This window comes from Halichoerus grypus, chromosome 11 (genome assembly GCF_964656455.1).
Source record: "Halichoerus grypus chromosome 11, mHalGry1.hap1.1, whole genome shotgun sequence".
NCBI lineage: Eukaryota > Metazoa > Chordata > Mammalia > Carnivora > Phocidae > Halichoerus > Halichoerus grypus.
Genome location: NC_135722.1, coordinates 25,842,079 through 25,857,860, shown reverse-complemented (window position 1 = coordinate 25,857,860; position 15,782 = coordinate 25,842,079). Strand labels below are relative to the sequence as shown.

The window sequence follows — 15,782 nt, the reverse complement described above, 5'->3', positions numbered from 1 at the left end:
TCAAAGGAAAGTTGCAGGGATATTTATGTCTGAACACGTACAGGTCTGGGAAAAACAGGATTTCAGTCAGCTCCCTATAGGAAGAGAGGGCACACTCTGATGAAGGTAATTTGAAGAAAGTCTAATAAAAAGGGCCCTTTGCAGCACTGTGGGCAGACTCTAGGGAAACCACAGGGCGAGTATAGTACCCGAGGCTGTAAGTCTTGGGGCCTGCTAGGGCCAGGGGACGGAGCAGTTATGGGAAGCCAGCGGTCGCTCCCACACACACACTGATTCTCGGACCTCCCTCTCCTCCCACTCTCCCACATCCTCCCGAGATCCTTTTAGCTGGAGCTGGAGGGAAAGGAGCCCGCTGAGGTGGTCAAGGGGCTGCCTCTGGGGGTGTGGAACCAAATGAGGGTGGGTGGGTGGCAGGTGAATCTGGAAGGGGGAGGTGCAGACGCCAAGACAGAGGCCCACACTGTCTCACCCACTCGAATGACTTCCTACTGCATCTGTTCTTCAAATCTCATCTGTGGGCTATTTTTGTCCATACATTGACCCAGAAAACCGCATTTTCCAGTGACGAAAAAACTGATTTCGACAAAATTCGAGAAGAAAACCACACCATCTCATAGTAATATTTACATGTTCTGTATTGAATTTAATAGGTCACAGGAAATGTAATCACTCTCTGAAGAGGCTATTTTATATTTCTGAATTCCTTTTGGAATCAGGTTTATTCACTCTGTTCCCTAAGCATGGTGATCAGCTGGGTAGGAACTAAAAGATGCCCCCAGAATTTAACTCAGGCTTTCTCTGAGCAGTTGAGCCCTCATAGATGTAACATTTCGATGCTCGATTTTGTATTTTCAGAACCATAAAAGTAACCTGAGGCTATTTAGCCCCTGGAAAAGAAACACACACCTGTTAGAAACCTGAAGTCAGACTGCCTGGGTTCGAATCCTGGCTACGTCACTTATTATCTGTGTGATCGTGGGCAAGTCTCCTTATCATTCTGGGCCTCAGTTTCCTCCTCTGTAAAACGGAGTCCTGACTGGATACACCTCACAGGGCTGTGGTGAGGATTGAATGAGACCACGCGCCCTGAGCACGATAACCAGCACGCAGTGAACAATCCATAAATGACGAGTGTTGTTATTCTTGTCTCTTCCTTGCTCTTTTTCACCTCCCTTTCATTTCTCCCCTCAACTTCTGCTTAAACTTCTCCCACGGCCTCCATGAAACAGACCCTCATCTTACGTGGCATGTCTCCCTCCCCTTTCCTCCTGTGTCGATTCAGATTGTGAGCACATCCAATGCCTCCCAGACAGTCACCTTGGTGTACGTGGTGGGCAATCGGAGCTCCTTCCTCAACGGCACGGTCGCCAGCAGCCTCCTCCGCCAGCTCTCGGCTGAGCTGGTTGGGTTCTACCTCACCTACCCGCCGCTCACCATCGCCGAACGTAAGTATGTCCATGCCCCACGGGGACGCTGCCTTTCCCCCACTACCCCCGGGGGTCCTTTCTCCATTTAACGAATACCTATTGTGCTGGGCACATACAACTCTTTTATCATAAAATAACTGGAATTGGTGATAAACCGGGATTGAATTGATGACAAGTTTATTGCACATTGGAAGTAAGCACTCGCTAGGCGCCTTTACCCTTCATATATCTTACGTCACCGAATCCTCGCAAAGCACCCTATAAGGTAGTACAGAATGAGCCCCACTTCACAAAGGAGAAAACTGAAGTTCCAAGAGGTTCACAAGATGCTCACTCATACATAACTAACGAGACATGGAAACTGGGGTTTGAACCCAAGCAGTCTGCCTTTGAACTTACAGTAATTGCCCCATAGGGCATCTGTCCTTGTGGCAATCTGGGTTGTGATGGTTTCTCCCACTTCTGCCATCAGCAAATGTTGCCTGGCCTTCGGCCCTTGCCTTGGCTATAGACATCATAATGCAACTCATTTGCAATCAGCATCGTGGCTTCACTGGATGAAGACCCCATAGTCAGTCCCATGGCCTGCCTTCCTCTGATGCTTCAGTTACATAATCCTCATTACCATGCAGCAGGCATAGACTCGGAAGACAGTGCAGCCTACATTTTTTACCCAAACGCTTACTTGGTAGCCAAAGGAAGTCAAGATTTGTGCTGTTAAATTTAATTGTTAATACATTTCTCGGGGCACCTGGATGGCTCAATCGTTAAGTGTCTGCCTTCGGCTCAGGTCGTGATCCCAAGGTCCTGGGATCGAACCCCGCATCGGGCTCCCTGCTCAGCAGGAAGCCTGCTTCTCCCTCTGCCTGCCGCTCCCCCTGCTTGTGTTCCCTCTCTCACTGTGTCTCTCTTTGTGTCAAATAAATAAATAAAATCTTTAAAAAAAATACATTTCTCAAGGTCACTGGTCAAGGTTTTTTTGTTTTTTTTTTTTTTTTGATGGTGGTAGATGGTTTTATTGTTTTTTTTTTAAATTTTTTTATTGTTATGTTAATCCCCATACATTACATCATTAGTTTTAGATATAGTGTTCCATGATTCATTGTTTGTGCATAACACCCAGTGCTCCATGCAGAACGTGCCCTCCTCAATACCCATCACCAGGCTAACCCATCCTCCCACCCCCCTTGTTTTTTTTTTTAAACACATATTAGCACGATTGCTTCTATTTCCTTCTGTGGTTACATTTGATCCTGTAAATAAGTAAAATTATGTGTGTGGATGTACCTAGCACACAGTAGCTACTAAGAAATTTTTTTTGAATGTTTAATGGCAGGCTTTTGTGAATTCCCATGTAGTAAGGAAAGATGACTCTGTATTTTATGGAAAAGATGATCTCATGAAAGATGGCATTCATTATGTCACATGACAGCATGTGAAGAATTTATTTTCTTTCCTCTTGATATTCTTTTTTTTTTTAAAGATTTTATTTATTTATTTGACAGAGAGTTAGAGAGAGAGCATAGGTAGGCAGAGTGGCAGGCAGAGGGAGAGGGAGAAGCAGGCTCTCCGCTGAGCAGGGAGCCGGACGTGGGGCTCGATCCCAGGACCCCAGGATCATGACCTGAGCCGAAGGCAGCCCTTAACCCAGTGAGCCACCCAGGCATCCCTCCTCTTGATAGTCTAATAATTACAACTAAGATTTATTGAGCACTTACTATATGCCAGGCACTGCGCTAAACCCTTTCCATGAATTAACTCTTATGGTCACTATATCTGCAGACATATGGGACCGTTTGTCACAAACATTTGGCTAATAATACACTTAATCCTTGAAAAATCCATTCAAGAGATGATCATTCCTAAAAACGTTAGTGATGGTTGGGTAATTTTCACAAAGAAAGCTGTGAGTCTTGAGAATGAAGACATTCCACTTAAGAAGCTTTTGATGGAAAAAAGTAGAAAGAGCAGAAATTCACAAACCCTAGAAAACTCTTCATCTGAAAGTTAGCCCTTTCCTGAGTATTTTACTTTTCAGAGCAGCAAGCTAGTTTTGGCCTGTATGTCCTGGAGCTCCCAGAGAATGTTAAAGCCGAATTTAGATGTTTGATATTTTGTCACCTACGTGTCCATTTTCCTTAATAATATTTGCATATAAAATCCGTGAAAGTAATTCGGTGTGTTTCTTATTTGTTTTAGCGCTGGAATATCCCAACCTTGATATATCAGAAACAACTAGAGACTATTGGGTAATTACAGGTAATCTCTTATTTTACTCCTTTTTTCCCCCATCAGGTTGGTTTGTTCTTTTAAAACTGCGTGTCAAAAGAAGACCCAAAAACTAAAAAATATTTATAATTATAATAATTAAAACTGCATGCCATTCAGTGATAATATCAGCATCTTTTCCTTGGTCCTGTCTTATAAGTCAGGGAGTTACTTCCATAGGACCAGAAGTGGGTACAGTAAGCTAAGAAAAGATACCACTGAAGGTGAATCTTAGATAACCATTCAAAACAGCAACCTGTAAAGTCCACTGGCCTCCCCTTTGCAAACCATAGACCAATCAGAAGGTATGGCGGTAACCTGTGGACGTCCATGGGAATGGTTGTTTATTTAAAGATGGTAAGCCTTTCCGCACTGCCCTACAAAACCCCAGTGAAAGGCAGAAGAATGCTGGGCATGCACTTTTCTCTCTCCCCTGGCACACGCCCCACACCTACACTAATCCTGGTAGAGCCCAGGCATGTCCTGACAGTGAGGGCGGATGGAAGTAGAAGGGTGTTTGGGTGACATTTTCTTTTTTTCCTTGACATTTCCCAGCTGAGCTTTATGAAACAGCAAAAGAAAGTTCTTGTTTGTGTTTTTCCAAAGCCAGACAGTTGCTCTGGAAATCTTACAGAAGCAAGGGTTGTGAGCAAAGAGAGAAGACAGATGTTTGTGGGAGAAGTGACCAGCCCAGCTGTCTGTGGAGGGGGGCAGGGGAGGGTATTAGCTTGGTGGGGCTGCCATAACAAAGTACCACAGACTTTTGGGGCTTCAGCAGTAGGAGTTTATTTTCTCATAATTCTAGAGGCTGGAGGTCTGACATCAAAGTGTCAGCAAGGTTGATTTCTTCTGAGGCCTCTCTCCTTGGCTTGTAGATGGCCATCTTTCCTTTACGTCTTCCCTCTGTGTGTGTGTGTGTGTGTGTGTCCCCTTATCTCCTCTTCTTATAAGGACACCCAGCATGTTGGATTAGGGCCCACCCGTTATGACCTTATTTTGCCCTAATCACCTCTTTTAGGGCTTCGTCTCCAAATACAGTCCCATTCTGAGGTACAGGGTGGGGGGGTTAGGACTTGAACATATGAATTTTGGGAGGACACAATTCAGCGCATAACAAAGAGGGAGGAAGATCCTACAAGTCATGGAGGATGTGCCTGGGCAAGCCTGTCTGCAACCTCCCTGCCTTCATCCCTGCCCCATCCCCTCCCTCACATGCTGTCCCGAACAAGCAGTAGCTAGGCTAGGCTGTTGCCTAGAGTCCTAACAAAGGAGCACACACCCCCTGCTCAAGGAGGCCTGCTCAAAACCTCTGAAATTGCAGAAAATTGCATTTCTTTCTCCCCCACAGAGCCATGATTATGCAGAGATTATTTTACCTGCTAAGAAGGCAAACTAAAGAAATTTTAAAAGGAAAAGGGGCGCCTGGGTGGCTTAGTCGGTTAAGCATTCAACTCTTGGTTTTGGCTCAGGTCATGATCTCAGAGTTGTGAGATCAAGTCCTGCATCGACCTCTGGGCTGGGATGGAGTCTGCTTGAGATTCTCTCTCTCCCTCTGCCTCTGCTTCTCACCCCACCAACCCCCCTGGTGCTCTCTCTCTAAAAAAAACCAAACAAACCAGAGTTTATGCCCAGGAGGGAGATGCATTTTTGAACCAGCAGGTTACGTAACACTTCCAGAATCACATTTCCTCCACCAGGAATGCTGCTTTTTAACCTGCAGATGTCTCTCCTATTAACTGTAAGTTTTACATTAAATGGTAACACATCTGCCCTTAAACACAGGCTGTCCTTGACAACCTCCTTGTGTACCTGGGTCTTGCCCTGACTCTGTTTTAGTGACATAACCTTCACAAAATCATGCTGAGACATCACCCCCTGCCCACCCGCTGATGGACCCTCATTTGCTTATGTTGTTGCTGTTACTGCTGCTGGTAATCAGAGTAAACGGTGGCCCCGTCACGGGGTTTGGGGCTAGTTGCCTCAATGCTAGTGGAAGGGGCGAGAACCAGTCTCAGCATGACCCTCCTTCCTTCCCTTTGGCTCGGGACCCACTTTCTACACTCACGTGCAGCCACCACCAGCCTTTGGCCATCATTTACAGAAGGGGTAGGAGATTGGGACCTGAGATGAAGATAGCTTTGTTCATCTGGCTCAGAGGCACAGCTCCTTGAAACCCCTCTACCTTCGTTCCCAAATATCCGACATAAGTACTCTGTCTTCTGCTCATTGCCAACCGCTCAGCGGATGGGGAGCAACTTTCCTTTCTGTTGTTGGTATTATGAAACCCTAACATATTTCCACCTGCTTTCCCACTAAACTTACATTAAATCTATTTTGAGGCGCCTGGGTGGCTCAGTCAGGTAAGCATCCGACTCTTGGTTTTGGCTCAGGTCATGATCTCAGGGTCATAAGATCAAACCCCGCATCCGGCTCCATGCTGAGCATGGAGTCTGGTTGGGATTCTCTGCCTCTCACTTTGCCCTTCCCCCACTCATGCACGCACGCGCGCTCTCTCTCTCAAACAAATAAATAAAATCTTTAAAAAAAAAATGTTTTTGCACTCTATACACTTCTCCCCTCCCTGGTGGAAAAACAGTGGCTTAGTTAGGGTGCTTCGTGCAGCCCCCTCTGCTGTCGCTGGATCCCGTGGTCAGGGTTGTATAGATGGGGCAGGATAGAGACTCACAGACACAATATTGCTGCCTCACAGAGGTCAGAGTTCATCTTAGGTTTATCCAGTTGTCTTTATTGCATCACCAGCATCAGAATATCCCAGACCCAGCAGTCTCAGGATTTCTTCTGGTCTCAGCCCAGCTGCTGCTAACCTAATGTGTCCTTGAGCAGGTCACTCAGGTCCTCTGGGTGTCATGCTGTCACCTGTGGAAGGAGAAGATAGTTGCTGAAAAGATAGGCTCTGAAGATATGGGATTCAACCACACACGAAACAATTCAGCTTCAATATAGGAAGCTGAACCAGGCCGAGCTGATTGTTGGAATTTTAGAATCCAGTGCAGTTGTAAATAAAGAAGGACTAAGAGACCAGTGATGTAACAGCCACTGAATCTTCTGGAGAGCTCCTATGAACACAGCGGGGGACTTGCCCGCCTCCTGTAAGCTGAGTCAGTGGTGGCTAAGGGTGGGTGGCCAGGGCCCTGGCTGACGGGCTGAAGGGCTACTGTCCTCCTGGGCAACTGGGCCAGCGTCCAAGCTCCCCTCCTGCTTCTGGGCCGCTCTGAGAGATGCACGCCCCTTTCTAGTCCCTTCTAGGTGGGCAGAGAGGGCTGGGAGCCTGGGGCCCGCTGCACTTCTCAGGGGAAAGGAAACGAGCCACCACCCGGAACACAGTTATTTCTTCCTCTGGGAAAAATGTGTCTAACCAAGAAGGGGCACATTTGAGCAACCACATCAGCTGGCATTTACGGGCACCCTCTCAGATGCCTGGCAGCACTCTGCTCAAAGCATTTTTTTTTTTTTATAAAAGTGTCTGTTCTCCACCATGACACAATCAGGAGTAGATTATAATCCCTGTGTTTTCAGACGATGAACCAGGGTCCAGAGGAACTAAGCGACTTGCCCAAGTGTACTTAGTAAGGGGGAGCCAGGATGTAAAGCCAGACCCCTGGCTCCAACCCCCAGTTCTTCTCCAGCTGCCTCCGGGGCGTCGGGGGGCACATTCTCTTTGCAGACAGAGCAGTGAGGCGTGTGGGAACTGTCCGGCTGTAGGTTCTGTGTAGCTCTGTGGGAGGTTCCCACGGCCTCCTGCACCTCCCTGAAGGCTGTGGTTTGGTTTTGTTTTTGTTTTCCCTCAATTTAAAAAATTGGGGTAAAATACACATAACATGCAATTTACTATTCTAACCATGTATAAATGTACAATTCAGTGGTATTAAGTACATTCACAGTGCTGTGTAGCCATCACCACTCCCTGTTTTTGGAACTTTTTCATCACCTGGGGGCTTTGACTATCCTTTTCTTTGATGTCTGCCCTTGAGTCATCGCTGGGATCCCCTTAGAGTAACCCATGATGGTGCGCTCTGACTGTCCTGTGTCCCCACTCTGACTCTTGTCTGGTAGTCAGGAGAGGCCAACTTAGAAGTCATCTTTCAGGGGTGCTAGGTGGCTCAGTTGGTGAAGCGTCCGACTCTTGATCTCAGCTCAGGTCTTGATCTCAGGGTTGTGAGTTCAAGCCCTGCACTGGGCTCCATGCTGGGCGTGGCTCGAGCCGATTTTAAAAAGAAAAAAAAAAAAGTAATCTTTCAGCAGCGGTTGTGTAATTTTACTAGAGACGCATGTTTGAAGCAGCAAGAACATGGCTCTCCTCTCTGGGGCCAAGAGGTAGGCTGGCCCTTCCTCAGCCTGACAGCTTCGTCAAGGCGGATTCTGAGGGGCCTCTCCGGGACCTGCCACGGAGGGAACAGTGCCGACGTGTCTTATCTCCGTTTGCAGGAATTCTGCTGACAGATGAGCTGGGAGTCCCTCACAAGGGCCCTAGAAAGAGAGCTGCTTTATGCCCTCCATGGGGATTATTTGGCAATTGTGGCTTCAAAGAAGTAATTTCGGAGACTCAACTGTGGGTTTTATTTTTCTCTTGATCGGTTTCAGCGTCATCCTCTGCATCACGCTGCTCATTCTGGCCCTGCTCAGAACACGCTCACATAACAACACGCGCTTTCTGTTCGGGCTATTTCCATATCCCTGTAGATGGGTGGTACTAATGGCCCTTGGCTTGACTGTGGCGGAACAAATTCTGTTGAATGAAAAATCTTGTATTACATCCCCAGCCCATTGTAAGTTTTTGTCTCTTTAAAAAAAATGAGAATTTTTTTTAGCCTTTTTGACTTCAGGGCTGACTGTGTTTGGAGGCAGTGTTTGTGTGTTTGGGGTGACGTGTATTTCCCAAGGGACTTGGAGGAAGGACTGGGCTTTGGCTTTTAGATGGCAAAAGGAAGTCGCTCCCGTAGTAAGTGACCTTTTCAGTCCTAGGATGGTCCTGGTGTTCATGGCGGTCTCCTCCATGCATGCACTAGCCATTGCCTGGAGGTCCATCATTAATGCCTTACCTACCCAGATAGCCCAGGGTATAGAAGAAACCCAGCGTGGAGGAAGGCTGGAAAGAGGAGTTTCATTTACCTTCTATGCACCAAAGGTTGTGCTAAGCTGCTTTATACGTCTTGTCTCATTTCAACCTTACAGCCCATGAGGAATAGACTTTCCTACTCCCTTTGTACAGACAAGGCCTCGGACTCAGAAAGGGCCGATGGTTTGCCTGAAGTCCCACAGCTGGCAAGTGCCCGCCCACTCTTCTCTATTACAGTGTCCTGCTCTCGAATGGGGGAGTACCTGAGAGGCTGCGGGCCACTGCAGGGGTGCGTCCTCAAGGGACCCCATAGAGGAGGGAGGGATGAGGACGCTGAACAGGGTGGCTTGTCTGGGTGTGAGGAGCTGAGTTGCAGGATGGAGCTCCGATGCCTTAGCAAAGCTGCTGAGAAGGGAAAATGCGGTAAGGGTAGCCCTGAGCCAGGCCTTCCGAGTGGGAACCCGTGAAGGTTCCAGTTAGTCATACCTGCAGCTGTGCTCTATTCCCATGTGTCTCTAACAACATGTAACATCTTAAATAAGGTTTGGATTAAATACAACAGCATTAGGCACGTCACAGCTTGCGAAGGAGAGAGCCCAGGCTTTGGAGGTACGGAAGCATGGGCTCGACCTGACCGCACTGTGCCGGTTACTAGCTGCATGACCTTCGACAAGTCACATAACCTTTCAGCATCTATAACATGAGGACAGTGATTCCTAACTCCTGGGGCTGTTGTGAGGGTGAAATGAGGTAAGGATGGCCAAGGCCTGACATGAGATAGGGCCCATGGCCGTTCGTGGCCAGTGCAGGGCCGGGGGTGGTTGTGGTTTCTGAGTCAGCGGGCAGTCCGTCCTCTGAGCAGCCCCTCTGCCTTCTGCCTCCACAGTGCTCCAGGGCGTGGACAATTCGCTGGTGGGCCTGCACAACCAGAGCTTCGCCCGGGTCATGGAGCAGCGCTTGGCCCAGCTCTTCATGATGTCCCAGCAGCAAGGCCGGCGGCTTAAACGGGCCACCACCCTGGGCAGCTACACGGTGCAGGTGGGTATGTGCCGAGCCACCGGGGTCTTCTGGTAAATGTGTGGGAGTGTCCTGAGACTAAGTAAACCATGCTGTGTGCAGAGGAGCATTCCATCAACACGGCTCTTAGGGTGTGGGGCTCATGGTCATGACCATCAGAATCATGGAGGAGGGTGAGAGTGAGCCACTCCCCTGTCTCCCTCCTAGACTCTAAGGTTTCAGAACAAATTCTGTACACAGGCACGTATTTATTAAACAAAAGTTATTAGTAAGCAAGCACAGACTGACTACTCCCCAACCTGTTCTGGAGACTGGAGGGAGTCCCAGAGCTCGGGGCCTTCGGGCCTCCCGCCACCACTCCTGTGCTTGGCAGACGCACCAATCAATTTTCCAGGGGCAGGATTCTGTGATCCTTAATTAGGCAGTTTCAGCAAACAGAGCCCCCCACGTTCGTAACGGACAGGGGACCGCACAGGGACTGAGGTGAGGGAGCTGTAGCAGACTCTACTGCCCAAACCCCCTTCCCATTTCTGTCGAACGCATCTTTATCGAAGGGCAGCTCTTGAGATGCCGGAACCCACTTGGTCCATGCCGCGGCTGGCCGCAAGTGCCCGCGAGTTCATGAGCGGTGGGGGTGTGCCTACGACAGCCCTCTTGCTCCCTGGCTAGGGGAATTCCGAAAACGTATGTGTTCAGTAATTGCCAGAGCTTTCCCACGGAGTTAAGCTTTAGCTGCCCGCTGTGGTAACTAGATTAATAATGTACCTCTCGCTAGTTCCCTCCCACCGCCCTGGGTCACCTCCTGTCAATCAGTTCCTTGCGCCTCCCAGCTAAGCTACAAGCACTCAACTCAAAGTCGGCTTCAGAGGGAGCCCGACATACACCAGGGCCATCCCAAGGCGGAGGTGCCAAGCTTCTTTAGATTCTTTATTCCATTCAAGCCAGAGTGGGAGCATCTCTAGCACATTCTAGCCAATCCACATGTCTTGAATACCACTGATTTCGCCGAAGCTGAGAACGGATGGCTAATGTTTGTTATGCTAATTAGCAAAGCTCTGTGGAGCAAGGTGTCAAAGTACAGAAGCAGGGCTGGTGGCTGCCTCCAGAGTGTGAGCTTCCTAATTGGAATCTAGCAGACTGCCCCTGGGGTGTGAACTCGTGATTGGCAATTGCCACATGGAGGGTATAACTTAACCCAAACACATATGCTTGATATCCCAGTGTCTAAGAGGAAGCGTTTTAAAGGAAATTACAGGCATTACTCTAATCTGTCTGCAGATCGTGCCCCCAGGCAATTCTGAAAGTACAAACAACCCGTTTTCTGGAACACACTTCCCTGCCTGAGTCAAGCATCATGCCCCTGAGGGAGACTCGAGGTCCTCCATTCACAGTTGGTGAATCGGGCCCCTTGTCCTATTAGATGTTGCTTTCCATCTGAGTCTTTGTGGTCTGTGACAGCCTGGGACCAGGTAAAGACACGGTTAAGTTCTCGTGCCAGGTTATGATTTACCGTTTGTGGGGTCCACGTGAGCCCTATAAGTCACGCTTCTCCAAATAACAGGAAACCATTGAGACTCAGACAGTGAAATGGGATTTGCCTAGCTGATGGGGGAGAAAGAACGGCCCTATAATCCTGGTGTTATTTGTAAATCTAAGAAACCTAACACATTTTACATATCGAAAAGAGCCCAGCAAGGTAGTCTTTCCTCGTTTCTTCTGAGTACTCGATGTGCTTGGGTCCACAGCTGCCTGGAAAGTCTGAGTGGAGTAAGTAGGGATTTATTTCTGCAAATCCTTACTTTACAGAGTCTGTAGATCACCTTCTCACATCACCCTTGGAGAAATCTTGGTAAGAAGAATTCACTACGAAATTGAAATTGAAATTGAGTGAATATTTGAATGCCCATTCACCTTCTACCTGGTTGTACTAACAGTGTCCTTACCTCCTCTCCCAGAAGGGACAGGAATGACATGCCCGAATTTCCCAAATAAAATTCACTCTACATAGCTTACCTCTTCCTTCCATGCAGAGGCCTTTTTGCTGGGCTCAGATAATTTTAAAAGATGAGCCACTTTCATAAATACGGAAATGTATATGTCTGGAATGTAAAGATATTTCTCTAGTGAACATATCTGAAAAATTGAGTCTGAAGAAGAAATACATATGACCAGTAAAAATTTTTTTTAAAGATTTTATTTATTTATTTGACAGGGAGAGACACAGCGAGAGAGGCAACACAAGCAGGGGGAGTGGGAGAGGGAGAAGCAGGCTTCCCACTGAGCAGGGAGCCCGATGCGGGGCTCGATCTCAGGATGCTGGGATCATGACCTGAGCCAAAGGCAGATGCTTAAAAACTGAGCCACCCAGGGCCCCACGAGTAAACATTTTTTAAATGTTTAACTCCATTTGCCATCAAAGTAATGCAAATTTTAACCACCACAAGTTATCATTTTCACCTACCAAAGATTTATAATGGTACTATCCAGTGTGGGTGAGGATGCAGTGAAATGGGCACTTTCAAACCCAGTAAATGGGTATGACCTCTGTGGAGGGCAAGTGAGCAATTTAGACAAGGACCTCCTAGATAGTCACAAACTTACTCCTGGAAATTCATTTTGAGGAGATAGAGGTGAACACAAAGACGAGAGAACGGAGCAGTGTTTCTCAGAGTGTCCAAAAAAATGGTCCTATAAGGTGCCCTGGGCCAAATGGGCTTTGTGGCCACATCAGTTTGGGCAAGGCTTCATCCTGTAGCCCCTTCTTGAAGATTCCCGAGGCCTATTGGCATACCAAAGACTCTAAAAAGACCTGCAGTAAAGAAATTCCTTAATTTTGTTCAGCATACTGGTTCGTAAATTTAAGTGCCAATAAGAACCTTATATTTAGTAATACCTGTATTTCTCCAACAATTTATTATGAACATTTTTAAGCTCACACAATAGTGAAAAAATTATATAGCAAACACCAATAAACTCACCATCTAGGTTCTACAATTAATGGTGTGCTATGTTACTATTTTTATATTCGATAACATATTCATTTCCATACCATAGATCAGTTTGGACTGTTCTAGAACCTCATATACATAAGTATATTCTCTTTTGTATAAAGCTTTTTTGACTCAATGTAGTGTTTTTAGGTTCATCGTCATGTTGTGTTTTTCAGGAGTTTATTCCTTTTTATTGCTGAGTAATATCCCCTTATATGAATATACTATAGTTTATTTACCCATTTTTCTGTTGAGAGACCCCCAGACTTTTTCCAGTTTTCAGCTATTATAAACAAAGCTGCTATGCATATTCTTCTACAAGTCTTTCTATGGCCATATATTTTCATTTCTCTTGAGTGTGTAGGAGTAGAATTGCTGGTTCCTAGGGTTGGTGTATGTTAGCTCTGTGAGAAACCGCTAGACCTTTTCCCAAAGTTTACCATTTTACACTCCCACCAACCAGATGTAGAGTTCCAGTTACTCCTCATGCTCATCAACACTTGGTGTTGTCAGCCCTTATTTCAGTCATTCTGCTGGGTGATAGTGGTGTCTTGCAGTTTTGCTTTTAATTTCCCCATTGAGCATTTTGTATATGCTTGTTGACTATTCAGATACCTTCCTTTGTGAGGACATACACACACATACACAGGAGTATAAACTCAGGTAGGCTTCAAAGAACACTAATAAAAGGAAACCACAACCCAAAGCATAAGAACATTCCCCTTACCTTACCCCAGAAGCCTTTTATGTGTGTTCTCTGATTATACATACTCCCTTCCTATCTATCAGAGCTGAGTGTGCTTCTGAATTTTGTTTTAAGTCATACCTGTATTTTCTGTGTAGATTTTACCATCCACATGTGTATCCCTAAACAGTACATCATTTGGTTTTGCTTGTGTTTGAATTTTATATTCTGTGATTTGTTCCTTTAACTCATTATCAGGCTTTTGTATTCACCCATATTGATACAAATAGCCATAGTATTTATACTACTCTATAATATTTCATTCTGTGACTATACCATAACTTATTAATCCATTCTATTGTTAGTGACTTTTGAATTTTCAGGGTTTTTTTTTTTTTTTTTTGCTGTTGTGACCAATATTGCTATAAACATTTCTGTAATATCTTTTAGTATCCTATGAAGCTCATAATTTGTAATATACACTTTGGAAAATACTATACTATAATGTTTTTTTATTTTTTATTGTTATGTTAATCACCATACATTACATCATTAGTTTTTGATTATACTATAATGTTTATCAGTTGTTAATTATAGTTGTGAAAACTTGATAGCAAACTAACTGTTCAAAAATGAAGTGTTAGTTGAGTTTATGAGGCATGCATATAGTAGAACATTATGTAGATATAAAAATTTATGTTTTATGTATTTATAATGATGATCAATTAGCTACAATACTGAAAAATGAGTAACAATTTAAGTGTTTGACAAAAAGTGATTTGCTAAGTAAGTTTATGAGGTGTGCTTTGGAATGCTGTGTAGAAGTTAACATTTATGCTTTTGTTACATTTAAGGTCACTTAAGGATGCAAGTAAAAATAGCAATATGTGATTCTATATAGAGAATATGATAAATAATTCTGTAAAATAATAAATAAAAGGTTTGTGTGGAAAAAAACAAAGAATAGAGGCAAATGCTCCAAAATAATGTAGTTAGCTTGGGGTGGAGGGATTACAAATTGCTTTTATTTTATTTCATTTCTTGATGCTTTTCTGTGTTTTCAAATTTTCTGTAGTGAATATGTATCACTTGTACAGGGAGAAAAAGCAACAAAGGTTATTTTAGAAAAAGAACTTTGAGTCTCCAAGTCCTGCTTTTATCAGAGATCTTTTGAATTACAGACATATCAGTTCATTTTTTTTCCTCTCTGGCAATTGCAGGAGTTTGAAATTAGAAATCTTGTTTGAGAATAACCTAACATGCCCTGAATTAATGTGCAGGCCTATTTCCAAATGAGGCCAGGGTTCTCTGGAGGCTGGAAGACATCACCATTTTAGCATTTTCTTCTCCAGTCTCAAGCTGTTCTTTCCAGATGTTCCCATTTTCAAACCCTTTTTCTCCTCCCTGTCTCCCCCTCCAGCAATAGCAGGGCTTCTTGAGATGCTGGTGATAGGGAGGTACACAAAGGTTGATGTCTAAAATATACGTTGTGGGTCCTATTAGCCATGGAAGGCTTCAGCAATTGGGAGAGAGCCTGCGGATTGCCCAGGTGATTGCAGGATTGGTGCAAGATGCCCCATAAACATGGCCTCTCTTTTTCTGAAAGATGGTAAAGATGCAGCGGGTGCCGGGACCCAAGGACCCAGCGGAGCTGACTTACTACACCCTGTACAACGGGAAGCCTTTGCTGGGGACTGCAGCTGCCAAGATCCTGAGCACCATTGACTCCCAAAGGATGGCCTTGACCCTGCATCATGTTGTCCTTCTGCAAGCTGACCGTAAGGGGATAGTCTTTCCATTCATTATTTTTAACGCCATTAAATGTTTCCTGCAAATTAAAGTGATGGCCCAAACTCACGTTAATGGACCTGGAGCTAAACATATATATGTTCTAGAAGTTTCTTAAATCAGTCAACTATTTCCTGTGTTGTTTGAAGCTATAGGTTTTGGGTAAGGGATATGTTTTGGATATTAGGATGATGATAATGATATTGCTCTGCTTCAAATCCTACCCACGCTTTCTCCTAGAAAAATCACCATGGCTGAGATTATATTGTCTGCAGGGGAATTAAAGATAATTTGATTCACTAAGCATTTACGGAGTCCTGCATGAACTGTGCTCGGTGCTGGCGGACACACAGAAGTGGGCAAAACCTGGTCACCGTCTTTAAGGAGCAGAGAAGGAGTTAATGCAGATATAAAGGAGCAGAATGTGGGAAAGTGCAGTGAGGAGGCAGAGTGATCCGGGGCTCAGGGGAGGGACAGTCTGCTCTGAAGGGCCACCCAGAAAGAACGGACAGAGAAAGGGGTGTGAAAAC

At 45.6% G+C, this 15,782-nt stretch overlaps 1 protein-coding gene across 5 annotated transcripts in view; it reads left to right on the top strand.

Moving 5' to 3' along the window:
* KIAA1549L (KIAA1549 like) overlaps window positions 1–15,782 on the top strand; it is a 263,990-nt gene that overhangs the window by 158,903 nt on the left and 89,305 nt on the right. For all 5 annotated transcript variants that reach the window (XM_036107246.2, XM_036107240.2, XM_036107221.2 and 2 more), the window contains 4 exons: window positions 1,283–1,445; window positions 3,627–3,686; window positions 9,659–9,810; window positions 15,071–15,242. In XM_036107246.2, the coding sequence (XP_035963139.2) occupies window positions 1,283–1,445; window positions 3,627–3,686; window positions 9,659–9,810; window positions 15,071–15,242 (547 nt within the window). The remainder of the gene's footprint in view (window positions 1–1,282; window positions 1,446–3,626; window positions 3,687–9,658; window positions 9,811–15,070; window positions 15,243–15,782) is intronic.